At 44.1% G+C, this 21,328-nt stretch overlaps 1 protein-coding gene across 1 annotated transcript; it reads right to left on the bottom strand.

Annotated features, from left to right (window-relative positions):
* Positions 1–12,713: 12,713 nt before the first annotated feature.
* Positions 12,714–13,244, bottom strand: LOC144248322 (epidermal differentiation-specific protein-like). The gene has a single exon (XM_077790404.1). The coding sequence runs from the start codon at positions 13,242–13,244 to the stop codon at positions 12,714–12,716; it is 531 nt and encodes a 176-aa protein (XP_077646530.1).
* Positions 13,245–21,328: the final 8,084 nt, after the last annotated feature.

Raw genomic sequence — 21,328 nt, 5'->3', positions numbered from 1 at the left:
TCCCTTGCAGCCCAAACCATTCTCTGCTTCCTTGGCGTATGTATTAACATATATGTTTATGCATAGTAATAGATGGGCCTGGTACTATTGTGGATGATCAACAAAGGCACCAAATGCTGTTATCTCAAAACCAGACAGAAAGTCACAGTTTTGCATGCAGAAAGGGAGTGTAAATAGAGAAGTACTTGTATGGTGCAATACCAGCTCCAAAATAAGAATTTTAAAGAAGAAGTATGGCAAAAGATAACCATAGATCTTTGGAGATACTCATTTTGTACAAAATATTGAACATTGTAAATGATGCTTTATACTGTTGGTTTTGAATTTAAACACTTGAATCTGATTAGACATGGTGTTTCTTTCCATATTATTGCTAAATATGACTCCAAAAATTTTCCCAATTCAGTCTGAAGCAAATGCTTCAGGTAATACTTCTGCAGCCTGGACTGCAGCAGCTGAGCAGGAGGAGCTCCTGGGGCTGAGCTCCGCTCATCTTGAACTATCCCTACACACAGCACTCAGAAAGTGACTTGGCAAGAAAGACACCCTGCAGCTGGGGCTTTTGCACAAAAAACCCAAACACCCTGGTGTAACTTTAGTGTTCTTTCCTTTTACTTTCAATCCTGATCAGCTGTTTGTAGGAACTATCATGGGCTTTCTCAGAAGAGCATCTTGTGTGTTGAAATCCTACAGATCAGCAGATGCCCTCTCAGTTCTCTTTTTCTTGAACTGGTGGTTGGATGTGATTCTACTTCTACTCTCTCTCGAAAGCAGAGAACCACATAATGAATAATTTCCCTCCAAAAAAAACCCAAATTTATCCAGAAATCTCTAAACACTAAACGGAGGAGAGACAAATTGCAGCGTCACATTAATTTCTGGGTGCAAGGACAATGCAAAGGAGCTCATTAGACTCACTGAGTCCATGTCCTGAGTGCACAGAAATCTCCATCAGGACAGCATCAGTCTGACAAGGCTGATGGGATGGACGAGGGACACTGATCATCTTTATTTATAGCAGGATTCCTCAGGAGCAAGATGGCTCAGGAAATACTGGGATTTGTCTGTCTTGGTCCTTATGTGATGAGCTTGAATGATGCAGGGAGCCAGGAGGATTGTAGGGTTGGTGGGTAATTGAAGTTGGAAGTGACCTTTGGTTTTCATTGGATCCAGTCAGCTGCTTAACACAGGTACAGCTGAGAGGTGAATTATGGTTGCTGGTGGCTTTATCTAGTCAGGTCTTGAAACCTCTGAGTGGTGTGATTTAAAGTTTTCTGACATCATCATGAAAAAGCTTCTCACTATATCTGTTGAATACTCTCTTGATTGAGTTAATGTCTCTCTCATTTTCATCCTCCCAAAATATTCACTCTGAAAAGTTTAGCTTCATCTTCTCCATAACTTGCTCATAAGCATTGGAAAGCTGCTATTAGGTCCCACCAAAACATTTTCTCCCAGCTGAATGTGTTCTATTCCCCAGCTTCTCCTCCCAGGGCAAATGCTACACTCCCCTGACCTTTTCCATGGCCCCCCATTGAACTCTCCCAGTTTACCAACACCTTTCTATGCTACATCACCCGGAACAGGATGCAGTGTTCTGAATGCTGCCAAAGAAGCAATGAGCTCCTTAATCTGCTGATTTAGGCAGCCCAGGATGCTGTTGGTCACTGGGCAGATTTGGTTCATGTTCACTTCATGCCTACAAAACCCACAAGGTCTTTTTCAGCAGAGCTGCTCCCCAGAGCGTCAGTGCCCAACATGTGTCATTGCAAGGGGTTCTTCCTTCCTAGATGCAGGATTTTTCCACTTCCAATTTTATAAGGGTCCTTGCCAGCCCATTCCACCTGCCTTCAAGACCCTTTTGGATGGCAGCTCTGTTGTCCAGGGCTGCCACAGGCAAATTTGTTAAACAAGCACCTGCTCACCTCCTGCAGCATAAGTGTCTCAGTCATAAATATATGGGGACTGCAAGGGGCATGAGGAGAAGTGTCTTGGTGAAAAAGCAACCAAAAAAGTGATATCTATGTAGCTGGAAAAACAGCAGTCCCAAAAAGGATAATGATCCTGTATGCCAAGAGATGGAGAGAATCTACAAGAAATAACGTCAGCGCTCTGTTGTTTCAGCCCATAGATGAGCTATCCTTTCTATGTTAAAGACTGAATAACTAAAGTCTCTAAACTATTTTAGCAGCAGGGGAGAGCCTGCTGATTTATGGAGTAACAAACATGAAGATCCAGATGGGAATGCAGTAGCCTGGTGGAAGAGCGTTGCTTTTTTGCTTTTACAAACCTGTCACTCATCCATAGTTATTAGGGTCATTAGGGAGTTTCTCAACTGACAGAATTATTAGTAATAAGACCCCAGGAGAAAGATACTTCAACTATGAAATTTAGAAAGAGATTTTTTTCAAGATGTCTTCTCTCAAGGATATCTTTGTCCTTCTTCAAGAATAAAGATTCCCTCTCTTACACAGCAGAAGTGCAGAACTTTCAAAGATTTTGACATTAACGCTAATGAAAACTAAGATTTATTGAGACTAGCATTTGAATAATCCAGTTGTTGAAAAGTGACAACACTGGACAAATAAAACCCTGTGTGACTTGGATCTACAACCAGATGGGGTTAAGAGGCCTGTCACAAGTTTTAGGTGCCCTCTGTTTCCTCAGTCCAGCCAATAGTTGACACGACACGTCAGTGCCCATTCCCCTGCCCACCCAAAGAGTCACGCACAGTCTCTGTGTACACCCCTGTGTTCCTCTGACAAGGGGCCAGCACGAGCTGCTGTGTCTGTAGGGCACAGCCTGCCCTAAGGAGAGGTGTGAGCCTGGGTCCTGGAGCTGCCAGCCAGGAGCACTCAGTGTGCTCGGAGCAGCTGATTTACAGCAGGATTCACTCACTCAGGTGCAGCCCCATGCTGCCACCTTACATCCATTTAAGCTCCAGAGCAGCTTTCTGTGCCATGCTGCACTGCCACTTGGAACCAACCCATTGGCACTGCTGAGGCTGGATTCCCAAATTTGTGGGCTCACTGGGCTGCAGGGCTGCCTTGGCTGAGTCATGAGAATGCCTCCCTTGGTGCCTTAGCAAGATAAAGCTTGAACGTGTCTGCCCTGTAAAGCCTGTAAAGCACCCTGCAGATAACCTGTCCTCAGAAAGGCGGTAAGAGGAATCACTGTTTCACAGGCAGAAACAACCACAGAACAAGACCAGGCTGGTTTAGCTCGCTGCCAGCATCAGATCTTGTCTGCTGGGAAGCCAGATGACGAGCAGGCATACCTGCTTCCTGTAATATGTGTGCAGGAGGCTAACAGTGGACTGCTAAAAGACAAGATGTACCCAAAGCAGTGCTCCCTTGCCACCGAGCTGCCTTTAATGCCAAGGCTCCGCCTGCAGGCATAATGAAGTTTTCACACACCATTTAATGACTAAAGCATGGTCAGAACACAGCAGTGAAATGCCTAGTCACATGTTATTGTTCCTTATAATTCAAAACTGTGTTTCAGTATTTAGATTATTTCCTTCTTGTTAAACTGAAAAATTCATTTTGAAGTATTTGTGCCACTTTTTTTTTACTCATTTGCTGAACAAATTGTATTTTCAGAAAGCCTCTTCTGAACACAGTTCTTTGAAATAGTTTTTTTTTCTGAAACTGGTTCCTTAGACAGTATTGGTTCCCAGCTCAACAGGTGAACTGATGCATGATAACTGAACCTCCGGTATATTTTTGGCAACAAGATCAAATTTGACAACATAAGTGATCCTATCATTGACAAGAAACAGAGCTGTGAATTTGGAATTAAATATACTCTTCCACATCATGTTTGGAAAAACACTGATTAACTAGAGGGATCTTGAGACAGAGGAGCTGGTTTTGAGAGGAGCAAAATTCCCACCAAATTTTTCTGCCTACCATAAAAGAACTCAGGTTTCCCAGATATCCCAGTCTTGAAGAAGAGAGATTGCAGAGGACCAAATTCATAAGATATTATATATAATATAATATTATATACGATATACACATTGTATGTTTCATATTTTATATTACATACTATGCATAATAGAGAATATACAATGTATCATATATAAATCATCTGTCATGTATTTCAGATATCATATATGTTATCTGTTATATGTGGCATTATTCACACCCTCCACAGCAGGGTGTGCTGCCTGTTTTGAGCTGTGGCAATGTGGTCTCAGAAATGTTGGTATTTGCTGTGGAATCTCAGCAGAGCTTATCCAATTACTTAGGGATGGGTGGAGGATGAGCATTTGGCTGGCTTCTTCCCCCCAGCCTCTTACACACACACACACACACCTGTCCACTGATTTCCCTTGAAAAACCCTTCTCTCCCCCACATTATTTTTTGGAACATTTCTAATCTCATTCTCTGAGGTGTGATGCCACAGGTACCAGCACATCAATTGTTCTCTTGATTTACAGGCAGGTGTTGCTGTCAAGATCAAACTACAGCAAAAATAGGGAAGAAATGCAAAGCATATCCTTATTAAGATTAAATTAAATGCTCATAAAACTATCTTCCCTCCAAAGCAAATGGTCTGCTTTTTCTAGAAACATGAAAGGCAGGGGAGAGAGCTTGAAAAACATTCAGTCCTGATAGCATGCCTATGGGAAATGCAAGGTTTTCACATACCTAATCCCTACAGAGCAGGTTCTCCAGCTAAAGTGGAGCCCCTAGATGACAAAAACATAGCTCTCTTTACATACCATAGCCTAAAAAGTCTTTAGTGTAATATAGCTGAGCAAGAAGGGAAGCTGTAGTTGGGACAAACCAGGTAATGTGAAGCAAGAGGAAACTGACTTTCTTGGTTTTTGTTGTTTTTTTTTCTTTTTTTCTGAAACACTTAAAAATGTGCTAAATGGCTCAATAATCCAGTAAGTTTTCATTCATCACTAAACAACATCAAAACTCAAGGATGACCTCTTGACATGTTTTCTTTGCAACTGCTTTCACAGCCTCATCCAATCTTTGCTGTTTCAAGGTATCTTTTCACAATAAGCCAGTTCTCATTCTATCCATGAGATATCTACAAACAGGTGATAGGCATGTGGGAGGATTTGCACAGCTTTTCATTCATTTATGGTTTTATCACTCACCATGGGAAGATTTAAACTGAACTATATATCACATAGATTACATTTTTTTGTTACCTTTGAAGTTTATCTTATTATAATGTCTGCCTAAAAATACAAAATTTCCCCAAAGCAAACTGCTCATGTATTAAGACAATAAAGAACTTCCACCCTGACCTTGATTGATCTTATCTGTACTGTATAGATAATTTCTGGATGCCACATCTGGGTACAACTTCCTTCATCCTGAACCTGCATGGATGAAGTGATGAGAATTATAAAGGTCACAGGCAACCATAATAAAACCCTTCATCATATCTTAACAGAGCTCAGATACTTCAGAGCAATGATTTCCCTGCATCTCTGTGAGAACTGAGAACCCCAGCCTTGTTTTGGGGCCACATGTGGTGGTGAAATTCCTCGTCCAACCCGTGCTTCCAAAGAAAAACTCCGCAGGCTTAGCTGTTCGGTCTCAAGGCAGTTTATTGCTAGTTATCTAACAGATTATGTTCTTGGACTGCGGCTATTTGATCAGTGGCCTGGGTAGAGGCACACACACACCCTGACATCCTCTCTATCTGCTGTCTTCTTCGTCTCTCTCTCCGCCCAGGGCTGCTGCTATCTTTTATATGATATATTACGTATAACATGTTTACAATTATTCCCCAATACCTACTACCTACATTGCCAAGTGTTTTTCTACTCTAAACCAATCTCTGAGTGCCAACATCACCAAGAACATGGAGGTAAGGAAGAAGAAGGAGGAAGAACAGGATCAGCCCACTTTCCTCCATCTTAGAACTTCTGATCCCCATGTACAAAGTGAAAACCCCCCTGTACATATGTTAAAACCCCCCTGTACAGTACTAAAAAAATTTCCCCTCTACTTTGTAACTACTTTTACTATACTATCTAACCTTTTGTGACTGCTTGTTCCACCTCCAAAGTTGGTAATTCATTCCATGGCTCAAACTCAAAATCACAGCTGTTTTTCAGCTGTCTGCCAGGGTCTAGAATGCTTCTGACCAAGGCCTGGAACCTCTAAAAATGTCTGAGAGACATTGTGAGTTCCCACACATCTCCTTCTGAAAACATGCAGAAACCATAAATTAACTTCTACTAACCATTTATTGAGTCCACAAATCGTCCCTCTGTGGATGTCACAAACATAAAAGGTAGAAACTCAAAATAAACCCTCATCTCTTTTTTTTGATTTTTGAAACACTTTCCCTCTATTCAGGGTTATGCAGGGCACCCCTGTAGTGCCATCAAAACAGATTCCAGATGAGTTCACATTTCTCTCTGTAGCACTCTAACCATACAGAAACAGAAACCCTACTTCAATTAGACCACATGTGATTTTTGTGGCACCTACCTGCTACCTAAAGAAATACCACTATGCATACCTTCATGCTACACTCCATGTATGATAAATCCTTGGTGTGTCCTAATTTCTTAATATCAAAAATATGATTATTCTATTTCATTTTTTATTTTATGTATGGTCAGAATACACACCTACAGTTTCATATAGTACACAAAGTTACTGAGACAAATAGATTAGAGAATACTCATACTTTGCTATTAAAGTATTATTTCCCAGAAGTTGTTTATAGAAGCTGTTTTTACAGGTATTTTCACCCAGCTGATGAGATATAGGGACTCATTGTTAAGGATGAGATGTAAGGGCCATACAGCCCCTATACAATCCTGCCTACAGGTCCCCTCCTGTGTGAATATCTGAGCTCTGGGCCATCTGGAGGGATAGGAGTCTGGTGTCAGATGCATTTGACCATTGTTGCCATTTCCTGATCCAAAAATATTGTAAAGCACAGTGGGGTGAATTGACATAATAGTATAAGGATTCCAGCTTTGGAATATGCAATTCCTGCCTTTGGAAATGGTCTGCAAACAAGCCTGAGTGCAAACCACAGCTTTGGAAAGCAAAGAATTGGATGGAATTATGAGTGTGAAACCCAGCACTTTGTAAAGGACTTGAATCTGAGAGCACACTGCAGCCATGGGGGCTGGTTAATGAACACTGGACACTCAAGAAGTTTTCCAAATTTGGGGATTTCTTCAGGTAAGTGAACTTAGGATGCAGGGATGCACACAAGGCAAGGCAATTTGTGGAACGCTGCTGACCTGGGTGAAAGCTATCTGGATTGCTCTTTAAAGTATTTTTTCCTTGGAGAGGGAGCACTATCTGCAGTTAAAACTAGAAAAGCTGAAACGCAATCCTCAGACCTTTTTTTATTCTTTTTTTTCAATCTTCTCAATGAGATTTTCAATTTAGAGATTCTGGAGAAACAGCAAAAGCAGCTGGCTCTTGGAGAAGTTGTCATGCAATAGGTCAGAGGCAAATGTAGAGTGTGCCATTTGCTCTGAATGACCTCCTAAGATGGATATTAAGTGTTCTCAGGGTTTCTGAGAGGAGGAGGCTAGGGTAGGAACTGATTGCATACCACACTCTCCAGGAAAACCTTCCCCTCTGGAAGCACTCACTTGATGCCAAATGCACAGCTGCCTACACTGCAGTGACACAAGCTGAACATCTGCTTCACACTTGTGTATTTGAACCTGACCCAGACACAGCAGGGTCTCAGCTGACTATATCACATTACAGATGTGCATGCTCACAACAGATTAATTGACTGGTGTGTTCTGGAAATATCTCTCTTTCCTGCCCCCTTTCTTCAGAGCTTCTCAGGAAAAACACATATGCACCTCCCTCCCACAACACACACCCTGCTCACAATGTCTTCTGGATTTCAGACTCATTTAGAGTAAGAATCACATCTAAGACATATTACAGGTGCTACCCACAATTTCATTCCTGGTCCACACCTTCTTTCAGAATTCCTGAAAAACTGTCAATCAGGGAAAGAAAACCTTCCTGCAAAAGAAACTCAGAGGATTGTGGAAGGATCAAAGAAAATAGTAGCTTCATGCAGAAGTGTTATTACTAATTTAACTGCATAGAACAATTAATTGTTTGAAGCATTTGAGATCCAACAGGTCTGCCCCACCATTTCTTGATATTCTTTGTCCTGTCTCATCAGTGATTGAACTTCTAAGCAAAATTTCACTGTAGGTTTGCCAGTTAGGAGAGCAGTTTACTGCCAAACCAAAAGCATAAGATTGCAAATTGATTCTGTTAGGAGGTGAAATTGCAGGAGTGATCTGGTGTTTCGCTGATGTTATCTCACAGGCTTCTGTCAACACTGAGGTTGCTCAGCCATTCTTGCTTTCCTAATGATTTCAGCCAGTTGGCCTCTCACACTCACAGAGTTGACTCACCTGACTCACACATCTAAACTCTTTGGAGCATGGTCAGAGGAAGAGAAAAGCATTCTGGTCACCTCATTCCAACTTTCATGTAGTCTGTGAGAAATGGATTTTCCTGTTTTGATCTTTTCAATCCAACTAACTCTTTTTTTAGACTCATTTTGAAGAGGAGATGTTCCAGTAAACACTTCTGGAAAGGTTTTACCCTACCTCAGGCATGACAGTATTTGATATATGCAACCACTGGGAAATTAATTTTAGGTGTGTCAGAATGGCTTCTCTCCCACTCCTTCTGTTGGTGGATAAGAAGTCGAAGGGCAGTTGAATCCTGCACAGTATGAAAACTGGAGGAGCAGGATAATGGAAGAGTTTATTTCCATCGTCTCTGAATGGAGGCCACACCTGGAATACTTCATTCTTTCAGATGCCCTATGGAAAGGTCAATGTGAACAAAATGGTGGGAGCCCCTACAGGCCACTGGATGGCACAGGAGCATCCCAGGAAACAGGAGAGTCTCAGGGGGCTGGTCCTCTTCAGCCTGGAGAAGACAAGGGTGTTATCAGAGGGACTCAGCAAAAGGACAACTGGAAAGAGTCTTAGATGGCAACAGGGAAAGTCTGACATAAAATAAGGAATAAAAACCGCATACCAAGTATTGCTCATCACTGACAGAAAGGCCAGAGACTCCGGGGAATCTCCACCATTGCCATTTTCAGAAATCATTTGAAAATGGCCATGAGCAATCGGTTTTCCTTTGGTGGTATCTCTGCTGTGAAAAAGGCTTTGGAATAGGGAAGTCCCTTCCAGAATAAATCTTTCTGCAAGTAATTCTAAGGAAGATTTAAAAACTTTTGTCACTTTCTGCTTGATTTCATTCTTTGTTCAATTTCAATGAAAAAGTGTCATCAGCAAGTCATATGTACAATAACTTCAAGATTACTTCTTGGATATTTATAAATTCCATCTTCCCCAACATCAGAATTCCCACTCAATTCACCAGTGGCTTTCACCTGCTCTATTGTCAAATATAATCCTCTCCACTGAAGGGTCAAAGTCCTTCTCCACCTTTACTTCATCCTATTATTACTGAAAAACTTTCAAGAATCCCTTGCTAGAGTTTTGGACCTGACACTTCTGCATTTTTTTAGAGTCTGCTTTTTATTTAAAAAAAAAAATTAAAAAACAAGCTTTGCAAATATGAAATTTCCTGAAACCACCCCATCCATATCCCTCCTTAAAACTTTCCTTTTCCATTTTGTAGGATTGCAATCCTCTCTGGGGCAGGGGTAGCTGTGCCTATGACATTCCAAGCAGAGTGTATGGGCTGCAAGAAAAATTTAGGCTGGAAAGAACCTCCAGGGTTTTCTGCTTCAAACGGCTGCTCATGGCAGGACAGAGAATGGGGAGATATTCCCATGCTGGTTCTGAAGCCAGGGAGGAGAAAGCAGAGTGGGACAGGAAGGTTTGTTGCTGCACTGCTGGGGAAATATTTCCTGCAGGGGGCTGAGGGAAGAGGAAATGTTGGGCAAGTGGCCACGGCTGTGTTGGTGGGTGAGGGTAGGAGAAGAGAGGCTGCAGGAAGGCACAGGGAGCTGAGACAGACAGCGAGTCTCAGCACAGGTAGCACAGCTTCAGCTGGCCATGGCAGCCACTGACAGACAGACACACAGACAGACACACAGACAAGCCCTGTCCTCAGCTGATGGCGTGTTGCTGCAACAGAGGAAGAGCAAGCAGCAACACGCTTCTCCAGGGGAACAGACTATTAGACAGTCACAGGTGTTTGGAATTAAGCATTGCATGTTACCTTGTTTATCTTCCATTCTGGAGTTCTCTTTTCTTCCTTAGATAAGAGTAGGGTTCCCTAAGCCATGTGTTTTATACCTCCAGGTATGGGAAATGAGCTAGCTGACTCCCCACAACCTTTCTTGACTTCTCCCAGGTTTCCAGGTAAATCTTGTGTTCACAGCGACTCCTTCAAGATCTCATCAGGACCTTGCTCATCTTGACAGGAGAGTTATATTTACAACTGCAATGGAAAAGAAACAAAATGTGAAAGAACTAAGGCAGGGAACAGGAGAAAGGTGGAGCAATGCATAACAACCCAATCAATCAGGTATTTGTAAGGGTTTTTTAAAAATTGTATTGTATGTGACTACCTTCTGTTTTTATCTGATATGTGAAAAGACAATAAATAATTATAGAGAATAAATGCAAGTGACAGAAGTCTCCATGTCTCTCCCTCTCTTCCTCCCTCCTTCACTAAATGATTTCTACACTTCCTTAGACACTGAAGCTGGAGTAGCTATAGTGTTTTATAAGCATAGTAAACTTCTCTGAAGCCAGAGACAGCCAGGCTCAGGTACTGCAAAAGATAAATAAATTCCTTTACCTGGGTTTTGCCAGTTAATTTTAACTCCCTTAATTTAACTCACTTTGGCCTTCTTTATCTTCCAGTTAGGAGGAGGAATAATAGGCCCGAAGCACCAATTTCAGGGCAGTTTCTACTATCAATAAAAGAAAAAAATATTAACTGAATGCTTATATGTTATACTCTGCAAGAATCTTCAGGTCATAGTTTCAGAAACAAGGAAATTACATCAACAAAGATGTTCCTGAATCTTTATTTTCTTTCCATTGTATGAAAGCACTCTAGAATTGTGAATTCTTACTGTATATGTGCTGCTTTTCCACCATGCTTCACAACATTCAGTCAATATCCACTACATGCCACAGAAGCAGCTGGAAAGGTGCTATTCTTCTACCCTGTCATGCCACAACCATAAACCATCCAGCCTTAGCTGTAAAAATGCTAAAGCTTTAGCAGAGACTTCTGTCTACACAGCCCTGCACAGTAGGACAGGGTAGATTTCTTCGTCAGTCAGCCTTGGAAAGCAAGGGTTTTACTGATGCTTGGAGCCATATAAATTCATTGTGCTGATATCCAAAATTTAAAACTGTTACTGCAAAAAGAGGTACTGTAGGATGTAAAAAGAGGAACATGAAAGTAAGAGACTGGACCGGAACCCCTCGCAAGGCTCACTGTATTGGTGAATTTGCACATCCTAGAATCACAAAATCACAGAATGATTTTGGCTGGGAGAGGTTTCAAAACTCCATCTAGTTGAACACCGTGCCTTAAGCAGGGAGATTTCCCACCGGGCCAGGTTGCTCAAAGCTGTGTCAGACCTGGCCCTGAACACTTGGAGGTTTGGCCCAGCCACGGCTTCTCTGGGCAGAGAGCAGTGCAGGGCAACGGGGCACACTGCAGGCCAGCACAGAGGGACAGCAACACTGCAGTGCAGAGCTGCCACGGCACAGCTGCCACAATGCACAGCCCAGGGCGTGCAGCTGTCACTGGGCAGCGGGGGAGGAGGGCTGGGGCTCTGCACTTCCAGGTGAACTTGCACCTGCCAGAACAGACCATGGAATACCTTGTCGTCCCTCCTCCCTCATCAAGATATTTAAAAAACAAGACAGGTTTTACCATTAGGATTAAAGAATGCAAATCAGTGAAAACATTCTGTTTCTTATGTGATTAAAGGCAGTAGAAGACTGTATCATTGCTACAACCACTGCCTTGAGATACAACCAAGAATGTAATAGCTAGGTACAATGTGCACCTGAGAGTTTGGCCAAGATCAGCAACAGGCTAATACTCACCAAAACTTCTTGAGTCAAGCCTGACTCCACTGTTACTGGCCAATTAAACTGGAAGGAGACAATTCTTCAGGAGACATCCAGGAAAAATGTTTGCAAGTGACTCCATGGACCGTTCTCTGCATACACAGAGACATCTCACCATGAAAGAGCAATATCTATCTATTCTAAAGATGCACAAAACAGACCAACTGCTGTTTGCAAAGGATTCTTTAATAGCACCAACACAAAATGGATTACAAACAATGGCAGAGGGCACAGCACCACAAGGGCATGGCAAAGCAAATTACAAAGGAAGCGATGCTGGTTCTGAACACTTTCTGTACCACTTAGCAACAGAAACAACCTCCAATGCTTCTACATTCCATAGCCCAGGACTCTGGAAGGCCACCTGAGGGTACAATACATTTCACACATCTGGCATGCCTCCTCTAGCTTGGTCACTCTTTTGTATGATCAAGCATCATGACTCTTGCATTTGTGGGGTGGGACAAGAGTGCCAGGCAGGATAGAGAAGTACAGATCTGCAGTGCAGCCTAGCAGAGAGCTCTCACATCCAGTGCTCCTGTGACACTGGGGGAAAAGGCAGCACAAGCAGAGGCAGAGAACAAGGTCTCAGTTTTCTTGCGGGGGGAGCTGCATTTTCCTCAGTGCTGCAGGATTTGCAGTCTAACAGCCACAGCCAGGGCGAAGGGGGCGCAGGAAGGAAAGCTTGTCATTGAAATTGATTGCCTTGTAATTTGGAAGGTGTTCGTGCTCTCGAGCAAGGTATTGAATTCCACTTCCATCACTGTTTTCACACAGCAGCCACACACCTTTCTGGACTTTGTGAGAAGACATGATGTCATTGTCATGTCCTGCACCCAGGTTGGTTTCTTCTCTTATTATTCTGCTCTTCCCTTGATAATCAGCATGTTCGTAGAGAGTGATCTGGGGATTGTGCAGATTTTCGGTGATCAGCTGCAGAGAGCTGATCTTGTCATTCATCTTTTCACCAACAAACTTATGTTCTCCCTCCTCAAATACCAGAAATTGGCCTCTGTAGTCAGCATGCTCATAGGCCACCCAAGGCTGGCCAATTACTTTCACTGAGGAGATCATATCATTCCAATCTGCAACTTTTAGATTGGAAATGCTAGTGGTGAATTCCCGGGACAAACCCTGGAAGTTGGCATGCTCATAAATGATGATTTTGCCCATCTCAGTAGGACTTCTGGAGTAGAGATTTCTTGCTGGATGACAGCCTGCACAAAAGGAAGACAGAAAACAAGCAGAGTTTGTAAGAAAAGTTTATACTCCAGACACAAAATTATGGGAAGTGTGGTGGAGAAAAGGAAAAGTAAAACGTTTTTAGCAGAATAAACATAGCAGCAGCTGGAAAGGAGTGGGGGCATGACATAGAAATTTTCATTTGGAAGACAATGTACAATGAGCTATGTAGCCATAACTACCCAGTTTTAATTAGATGTATGTGTTGGTTTACAGATATGCTCCAGAGTTAAGTTGTAAAATACTCTCACATTCACCCTCCACAAATGTGTGCCACTGGCCCCCTCCACCCTGTCCCTTGGTAAGGTTTGTTCCTCCTGCAGCAGCCATCTCCTCGTGCCCTGAAGGATGGGCTCAGTCTCTGCACATGCACACAGCAGAGCCTCCCGTCTGTGCTGCAGCTCTCAGCCCAACGCTGAAGCCTCCTTCCCTTCCCCTGCATTCCACAGCAGCTGCCCAGGAAACCTCCCAGCTCTCCTGTGCAAAGTGTGCCTCTTACCTGGATGCCAGCTGCACGGCTGGGGAGAGCTGAGGGCAATTCCTCCAGTGCTGTTTGTGAGGGGCATCTCACCTCCCGGTATTTATACGTGCACAGATGTCTTGTGCAACACCCCAGGTGACAGCATGAAAGGTGACCAAAACTCTCCAAAAGCCAGATCAGCCACAGCAATTTCAGACACACCAAAGTACATTGTGACACAGGGGCTCTGGTAGTTTCCTGTTTGTAGTAGTTTATAGCCTTGCTTTCCTGGGTCAGGATATCCAGGTCACTGAGGTGGCACTGAAGTACCAGTTTTCAAAAAAAAATTCCCTTTTCTCCTTAGAGTCATGGAATCATTAAGGACTCCGGACTCCTTCCTATTTCCTTCAAAAAGACTCCAAGATCAAGTTCAGCCTTTGCCCAAATACCAGCATGCCCACTAATCCATTTTGCAAATATCACTTCTGCTTCCCTGGCTTCATACCCAGCATCGGACAATATCTCCACATTCCCCATCCTGCTGTGAGCAGCAGCTTCAAGTACAGACCCATCAAGGTTCCTTCCATCTGAAATGCTTGGAGGAGTCCATGCACTTTCCTTGGCCTGTCATGGGGACAGCTGCCCATGCACCAGAAAGGAGTGCAGTCCTACAAAACAGGAAAGAAATGGTTCAAGAAGGGATGTGGATGGGAATGTTAAAGGAAATTTGCATTTGCTCTTGCCAAGGTTTGTTTTGGGGTGTATTTAATCAATGACAGTATCCAAACAAATGTGGGAGTGTCGCATCCAAAAAGCTAGCAAAGGATTCTTGTAGGTTTTTCAGTGATAAGAGGATGAAGAAAAGGTGGCAAAGATTCTGAGCCTTCAACAGAGGGAATTACATTTGACAAAAGAGCAGGTGAGAGCCTGTGGAGGAATGGGGAGGGAAGTCTGACTTCAGGGAAATAGAGTTCATAAATGCCCAACAAGGAAACTCGAGACTGTTGTTCACATGACATGATGATTTTCATTGAAATTGAACAATGGATGCAATTAGGCAAGAAGTGACAAAGGCTTTTAAATGTTCCTTAGAATTACTGACAGAAAGATTTATTCTGGAAGGAAGGCCAAAGCCTTGTTCAGAGCAGGGCTACTTCCAAACATGACCAGGTTACTCACGGCAACCTTCAAATCATTTCTGAACAATTGCAACGGTGAAGATTCCCCAGGATTGCTAGCCTTCCTTCCAGTGCTGAAAATAACCACAGGGCAATGGTTATTTCCCTTATTTTCAGTCAGAGCTTCCCGGTTACCAGATAAGACCCTTTCCAGATGTCCTTTTGCTGAGCCCCTCTGGGAATTCTTAGCTTTGTCCCTTCCATGGCTGAGAAAAATTTTCCTGATGGGGTCAGAAAATTTTAAATCACACCACCCAGAGAACTTGGATAGTCTGAATACTCAGAGGTTTTCTAGCCCTGACTGGAAAAAGCACCAGCAACCATAATTCACCTCTCAGCTGTACCTGTGTTAAGCAGCTGACTGGATCCAATGAAAACCAAAGGTCACTTCCAACTTCAATTACCCACCAACCCTACAATCCTCCTGGCTCCCTGCATCATTCAAGCTCATCACATAAGGACCAAGACAGGCAAATTCCAGTATTTCCTGAGCCATCTTGCTCCTGAGGAATCCTGCTATAAATAAAGATGATCAGTGTCCCTCGTCCATCCCATCAGCCTTGTCAGACTGATGCTGTCCTGATGGGGATTTCTGTGCACTCAGGACATGGACTCAGTGAGTCTAATGAGCTCCTTTGCATTGACCTTGACAATGCAATTAATGTGTCCCTGCAATTTCTCTCTCCTCCGTTTAGTGTTTCAGGGTTTCTTGGTGAATCTGGGGTTTTGGAAGAGAATATTCATGATGTGGTTCTCTGCTTTCGAGAGAGAGTAGAAGTAGAATCACATCCAACCACCAGTTCAAGAAAAAGAGAACTGAGAGGGCATCTGCTGATCTGTATGATTTCAACACACAAGATGCTCTTCTGAGAAAGCCCATGGTAGTTCCTGCAAACAGCTGATCAGGATTGAAAGCAAAAGGAGAGAACACTAAAGTTACATGATAGTGCTTCTTCTGTGGGGGAAAGCCCCAGTTCCAGGGTATCTTTCTGGCCAAGTGACTTTCCGAGTGCCGTGTGTCGGGACAGCTCAGGATGAGCAGAGCTCAGCCCCAGGAGCTCCTGCTGCTCAGCTGCTGCAGCCCAGGCTGCAGCTCTCTGTCCAGGCTGCTGCTCCCAGTGCCACTGCCCAGGCTGCAGGGACAGCCCGTGCTGGGCTTGGCTCTGTGACCCAGGGACAGGCACCGCCTGTGCACGGAAAGGACACGGACAGGGCCAATGGCACTGGCTGGACACACCAGGGGCTGCCCTCAGCCACCCCACAGCTGACACCACCAGCACCCCCACAGAATGGAATGGAAGAGGCACAGCCCCATCTCCTTCCTTCTCTGCAAGCCATCCCCACGGAAGCCCTCTAGGGAAGACCTGCACAGCCTCGCTCTCCACAGCCACAAACACCTCCACAGGTGCTTCCAACAGGACTGAGAGCCCTCAGCCTTTCCAGTCTCACACCTGGCTCTGGGCTCTCTGACCAGAGGACACTTTGGTGTCTCCTAGGCCCGGGCTAGTGCAGTTTGGTGCCTGCAGCCAGCCCCCACACACCACACACTGTTCTCATGGGTGTTCTGGCAGTCGTGGGTGCCTTGAATCCCAGCACGAGTCTCCTGCCTGTCTGAAATCCCTCTCTATATCCATGCCCTGCTTGCTGGCTGCTCCAGCTCAAATGTTGCTGGCAAATCACATCAGTACGACTCCTTTGAATCAGAAAGATTCATTTGTTAGATAAATTTCATAGAGCAGAGGCTGTCATATTTCACATACCCTCACAAGCTTGTCTTCCCACACTTTAAAATTTTGTAGTGCTGGAAGCCTGCAGACACAAAGAGTAAGACAGGGACACCTGTGGAGCTGGTGAATGAAGAAGGGCAGCCCTACCACAGGACTGATTGCTGCAGAGCTTGTGGGATGCTCTGTTCTGCAGCTCTGCAGAATCCCAGGAGCACTCAAAGCTTGTGACCAAGTAATGACACTCTCTATACTCCAACAAACTGTTTTCTTTCAGTGCTCCCTGTAGGTTGTTCATCAAGTCCAGAACTGTTCTGGAGATGCATCACTGAAAATGGCCAGCCTCGGTGTTCCACAGTCTCAGATCCCAAGAATCACAGAGGCAGAGTTCTCAAGAGCACACCAAAGGTGTTGTCACTTGTGTGATCACAGAAGAAATTATTTGCTATAAGACATCTGTGTCAGTATCAATTTGGATCCTGTGACCGTGAGATCTTTTAGTGCACTGCAAAGAGCTCTCGTGGTTGAGAGCAAAGTCTGGCATCAGGGAGAATAATTTGAGATAGGACATAATTTGTGCCCATGTAGTGAAGAAAAGAAAGGAGGATCAGGAAGTGAGGAGAATCAAGATCTCCGGATCATAGATTTCAAAAGCAAAAATAAGCTGGGGCAGGACTATCTCTGATTTCTTGTTCCATAGACAGAAATAGAAACAGTTGATACAAGAAAAATATTAGAAAGAAATATCATCTAAAGAATTTGTTTCAGCCTTAACTGAGGAAATGCATGTAATCATGTTTAGCAAAAAAATATCAGGGCTTGACAATTGTGGAACATCATCTCTAGACCGATTCAAATGTTTAATTACCAAACTGACAGTATAAAGTACCATTTACAGTATTCAGTATTTAGCATAAAATAAATGTCTGCAAAGATCTCATGGTGAGATCTTTCAGATGGTCTTTTGCCATGCTTCTGCTTTAAAATTCTGATTTTGAAGCCAGTTTTATACTACATTAGTCATTCCCTATTCTCCCCCCAGTTTCTGGATTCTTCAATGTGACTTTGTGTCTGGTTTTGAGAAAACAACATCGGTGCTTTTGTTTATCATCCACAATAGTACCAGGCCCATCTATTACTGTGCATAAATATATACATGAATACATATGCTAAGGAAGAAGAGAATGGTTTAGGCTGCAAGGGACTCTAAAGAACCCTTTGAGGGATGGGGCATCCACACTCTCAGAGGGCTGAACATGAGCCATCAGTCTTCCCAGGTGGCCAAGGAAGCCCACGGCACCTGGCCTGTATCAGCAATGGTGTGGCCAGCAGGACACGGGCAGGGATTGTTCCCCTGTGCTCAGCACTGGTGAGGCCACAGCTGGAATCCTGTGTTCATTCTGGGACCCTCACTGCAAGAAAGACATTGAGGTGCTAGAGCAAGTCCAGAGAAGGGCAACAAGGGTGGTGAAGGGTCTGAAGCACAAGTCTGATGAGGAAGAGCTGAGGGAGCTGGAGGTGTTTAACATGGAGAAAAAGAGGCTCAGGCAGGACCTTATCACTCTCCACAGCTCCATGAGAGGATGTTCTGGTTTGTAAGATAAGTTTGTATTCTATTTGCCATCTGTTGGAGGTTGGGTAGGTTTATTATCTCTTCCAAGAACCATGGTTTGCTCCAAAGAGGTAATGGTTTGTTAATGGGCCATTGACTGACTCACTGCAGGCCTGGTAACGTAACACCATCCCATTGTGAGATGCTCCACCCAGAGGGGGAAGCCAAGCACTCTTTTATTGTATAAAGGGGTACCTTTTGGGAGACAGAGCAGCTTTCTCTTTGCGGGATTCCCAGAGAAGCAGCTCCTTCAGTGGGATTCCCAGAGAGACAGCTCTTTTTTCTTTTTCCTCTGCTGGATTCCCAGAGGAAGACCAGCCCAACTGCCACCAGATCTTCAGAGAAAACTATACCCTTCTAAAGATCACCACTCCAGCTGCAATTCATCAGCCACTGCAAGAGGAACAGCTATCATTTCAACCGGACTGCTACAAACACCCCGACTCCTCAGGGTATCAGGTTATGGACTTTATCACTAGTTTTGTTTGTACCAATTGCATTTGCCTTTTTAAATTGTTATTTAGTTTCTCCTAGTAAAGAATTGTTACTCCCATTCCCATATCTTTGCCTGAGAGCCTTTTAATTTAAAAATCCTGGTAATTCGGAGGGAGGGGCTTTACCTTCTCCATTGCACAGGAGGCTTTTGCCCTCCTTCACAGACTCCTGTCTTGTCAAACCAAGACAAAGGAACATGCAGCTGGTTAGGTCGCTCTGTTCTGCAGTCAGCCAGTGATGGGGCAAGGGAAATGACCTCAGCTTGTGTATGGAGAGGTTCAGGTTGGTGATTAAGGAAAACATCTTTACTGAAAGAGTAGTTAAGCTTTGGAATGGGCAACCCAGAGAAGTGGCAGGGTCATCAATCCTGAGAATATTCAAAACAAAAAGAAGAAGTGACATTTGCAGTATGGTTTATTGGGCATGGTAGTACATGGTGAAAGACTGGAGTTGAAGATACGCAGGCTATTTCCAACCTTAATGATTCCATGATTCTAAGGACAAAACATAATTTTTTTTTCAAAAACTGGTGCTCTATGACTTTGATATCTCCCATAAAATGTCCTTGCTCATTATAAGCAAATCCCAGGAGTTCAAGACTATAAACTGCCACAAACAGGAAACTACCAGAGCCCCTGTGTCACAATGTACTTTGGTGTGTCTGAATTGCTGTGGCTGATCTGACTTTTGGAGAGTTTTGGTCACTTTTCATGCTGTCACCTGGGGTATTGCAGAAGACTTCAGTGCGAGCTATAAATGGAGGTGGGTGAGATGCCCTTCCCAAACAGCACTGGAGGAATTGCCCTCAGCTCTCCCCAGCCCTGCAGCTGGCATCCAGGTAAGAGGCACACTTTGCACAGGAGAGCTGGGAGGTTTCCTGGGCAGCTGCTGTGGAATGCAGGGGAAGGGAAGGAGGCTTCAGCGTTGGGCTGAGAGCTGCAGCACAGACGGGAGGCTCTGCTGTGTGCATGGGCAGAGACTGAGCCCATCCTTCAGGGCACGAGGAGATGGCTGCTGCAGGAGGAACAAACCTTACCAAGGGACAGGGTGGAGGGGGCCAGTGACACACAGTTGAATGTGAGAGTATTTTACAACTTAACTCTGGAGCATATCTGTAAACCAACACATACATCTAATTAAAACTGAGTAGTTATGGCTACATAGCTCATTGTACATTGTCTCCCAAATGAAAATTTCTATGTCATGCCCTCACTCCTTTCCAGCTGCTGCTATGTTTATTCTTTGTTCAAAATGTGTTGCTATCCCTTCTGTCTTTTTCCCCCTCCACATTCTCCATCCTTTTGCATCTGGTATGTAAAGGTTTCTCACAAGCGTTGCTTGTTTTCTGTCTTCCTTTTGTGCAGGCTGTCATCCAGCTCCTATAGCAAGGAATCCAAACACCTGAAGTCCTACTGAGATGGGCAAAATCATTTATGAGCATGTCAACTTCCAGGGTTTGTCCAAAGAATTCACCACTGACGCTCCCAACCTAACAGCTGTGAGTTGGAATGATATTGTCTCCTCAGTGAAAGTAATTGGCCAGCCTTGGGTGGCTTATGAGCATGTTGAGTACAAGGGTCTGTTTCTGGTATTTGAGGAGAAGAATATGCCTTTATTGGGAAAGAGATGAATGACAAGATCAGCTCTCTGCAGCTGATCACTGAAGATCTGCACAATCCCCAGATCACTCTCTACGAACACGTTGAATATAAAGGGAGGAGCAGAATAGTAAGAGAAGCAACCAATCTCTTTGGGGGAGAAGATAATGACCTTGTGTCTTCTCACAAAGTCCAGAGAGGTGTATGACTGCTGTGTGAGAACAGAGATGGAAGTGGACCTTGCCACCTTGTGCGAGCACATGAAGACGTTCCCAATTACGTGGAAATTGGCTTCAATGACAAGCCTTCCTTCCTGCGTCCCCTTCACCCCAGCTGTGCCTCTTATACTGCAGATCCTGTGACCCTGAGGGAAGATGCAGTCCCAGCAGGAAACCTAAGGCCTTGATCTCTGCCTCTGTTTGTGTCCCTTCCTTTTGATTGACAAAGCCCTTCTGGTGCCTCAGTGCTTTACAGAGCCCCTCTGGTACCTTGGCCTCTTCCACTGCCTGCAACCTCTTTTGGGTTGGTGCCAATAAAGATTCACTTGGAAGCAACAGTGGGTCTGTTTTATGGGCTGTTCAGTGCAGATAAATATTGGCCTTTCACGGAAAGATTTTTCTGTGTGCTCACATAATGTGTTGTGTAGTCATTTTGAGGCTATTTTCATGGATACCTCCTGAAAGGATTTATCTCCTTCCAGTTTCACTGCTGAGTAACAGTGGGTTCAGGCTTGACACAACCAGTGCTAAAGTCTGAGTGGGCATGTCGATAATTGCTGTGATCCTGGCCAAACTCTCCCATGCAGACGGTTCCTAAATCTGAGATGTTTGATTGGACCTCATACAATCAATCGTAGTGATGGACCATGCTGGTGATGCAGGCTTCCACTGCCCAAATCACACAATCAAACAGTAAGCTTTCCTAACACTGAACTGACAGATTGGATCA

This window comes from Lonchura striata, chromosome 2 (assembly GCF_046129695.1).
Source record: "Lonchura striata isolate bLonStr1 chromosome 2, bLonStr1.mat, whole genome shotgun sequence".
Lineage (NCBI taxonomy): Eukaryota > Metazoa > Chordata > Aves > Passeriformes > Estrildidae > Lonchura > Lonchura striata.
This window is presented reverse-complemented; position numbering and strand designations above follow the sequence as displayed.

What these genes read in the sequence shown, in the direction of transcription:
- LOC144248322 (XM_077790404.1), bottom strand. Translation starts at nt 13,244, where the DNA reads ATGGGCAAAATCATCATTTATGAGCATGCCAACTTCCAGGGTTTGTCC.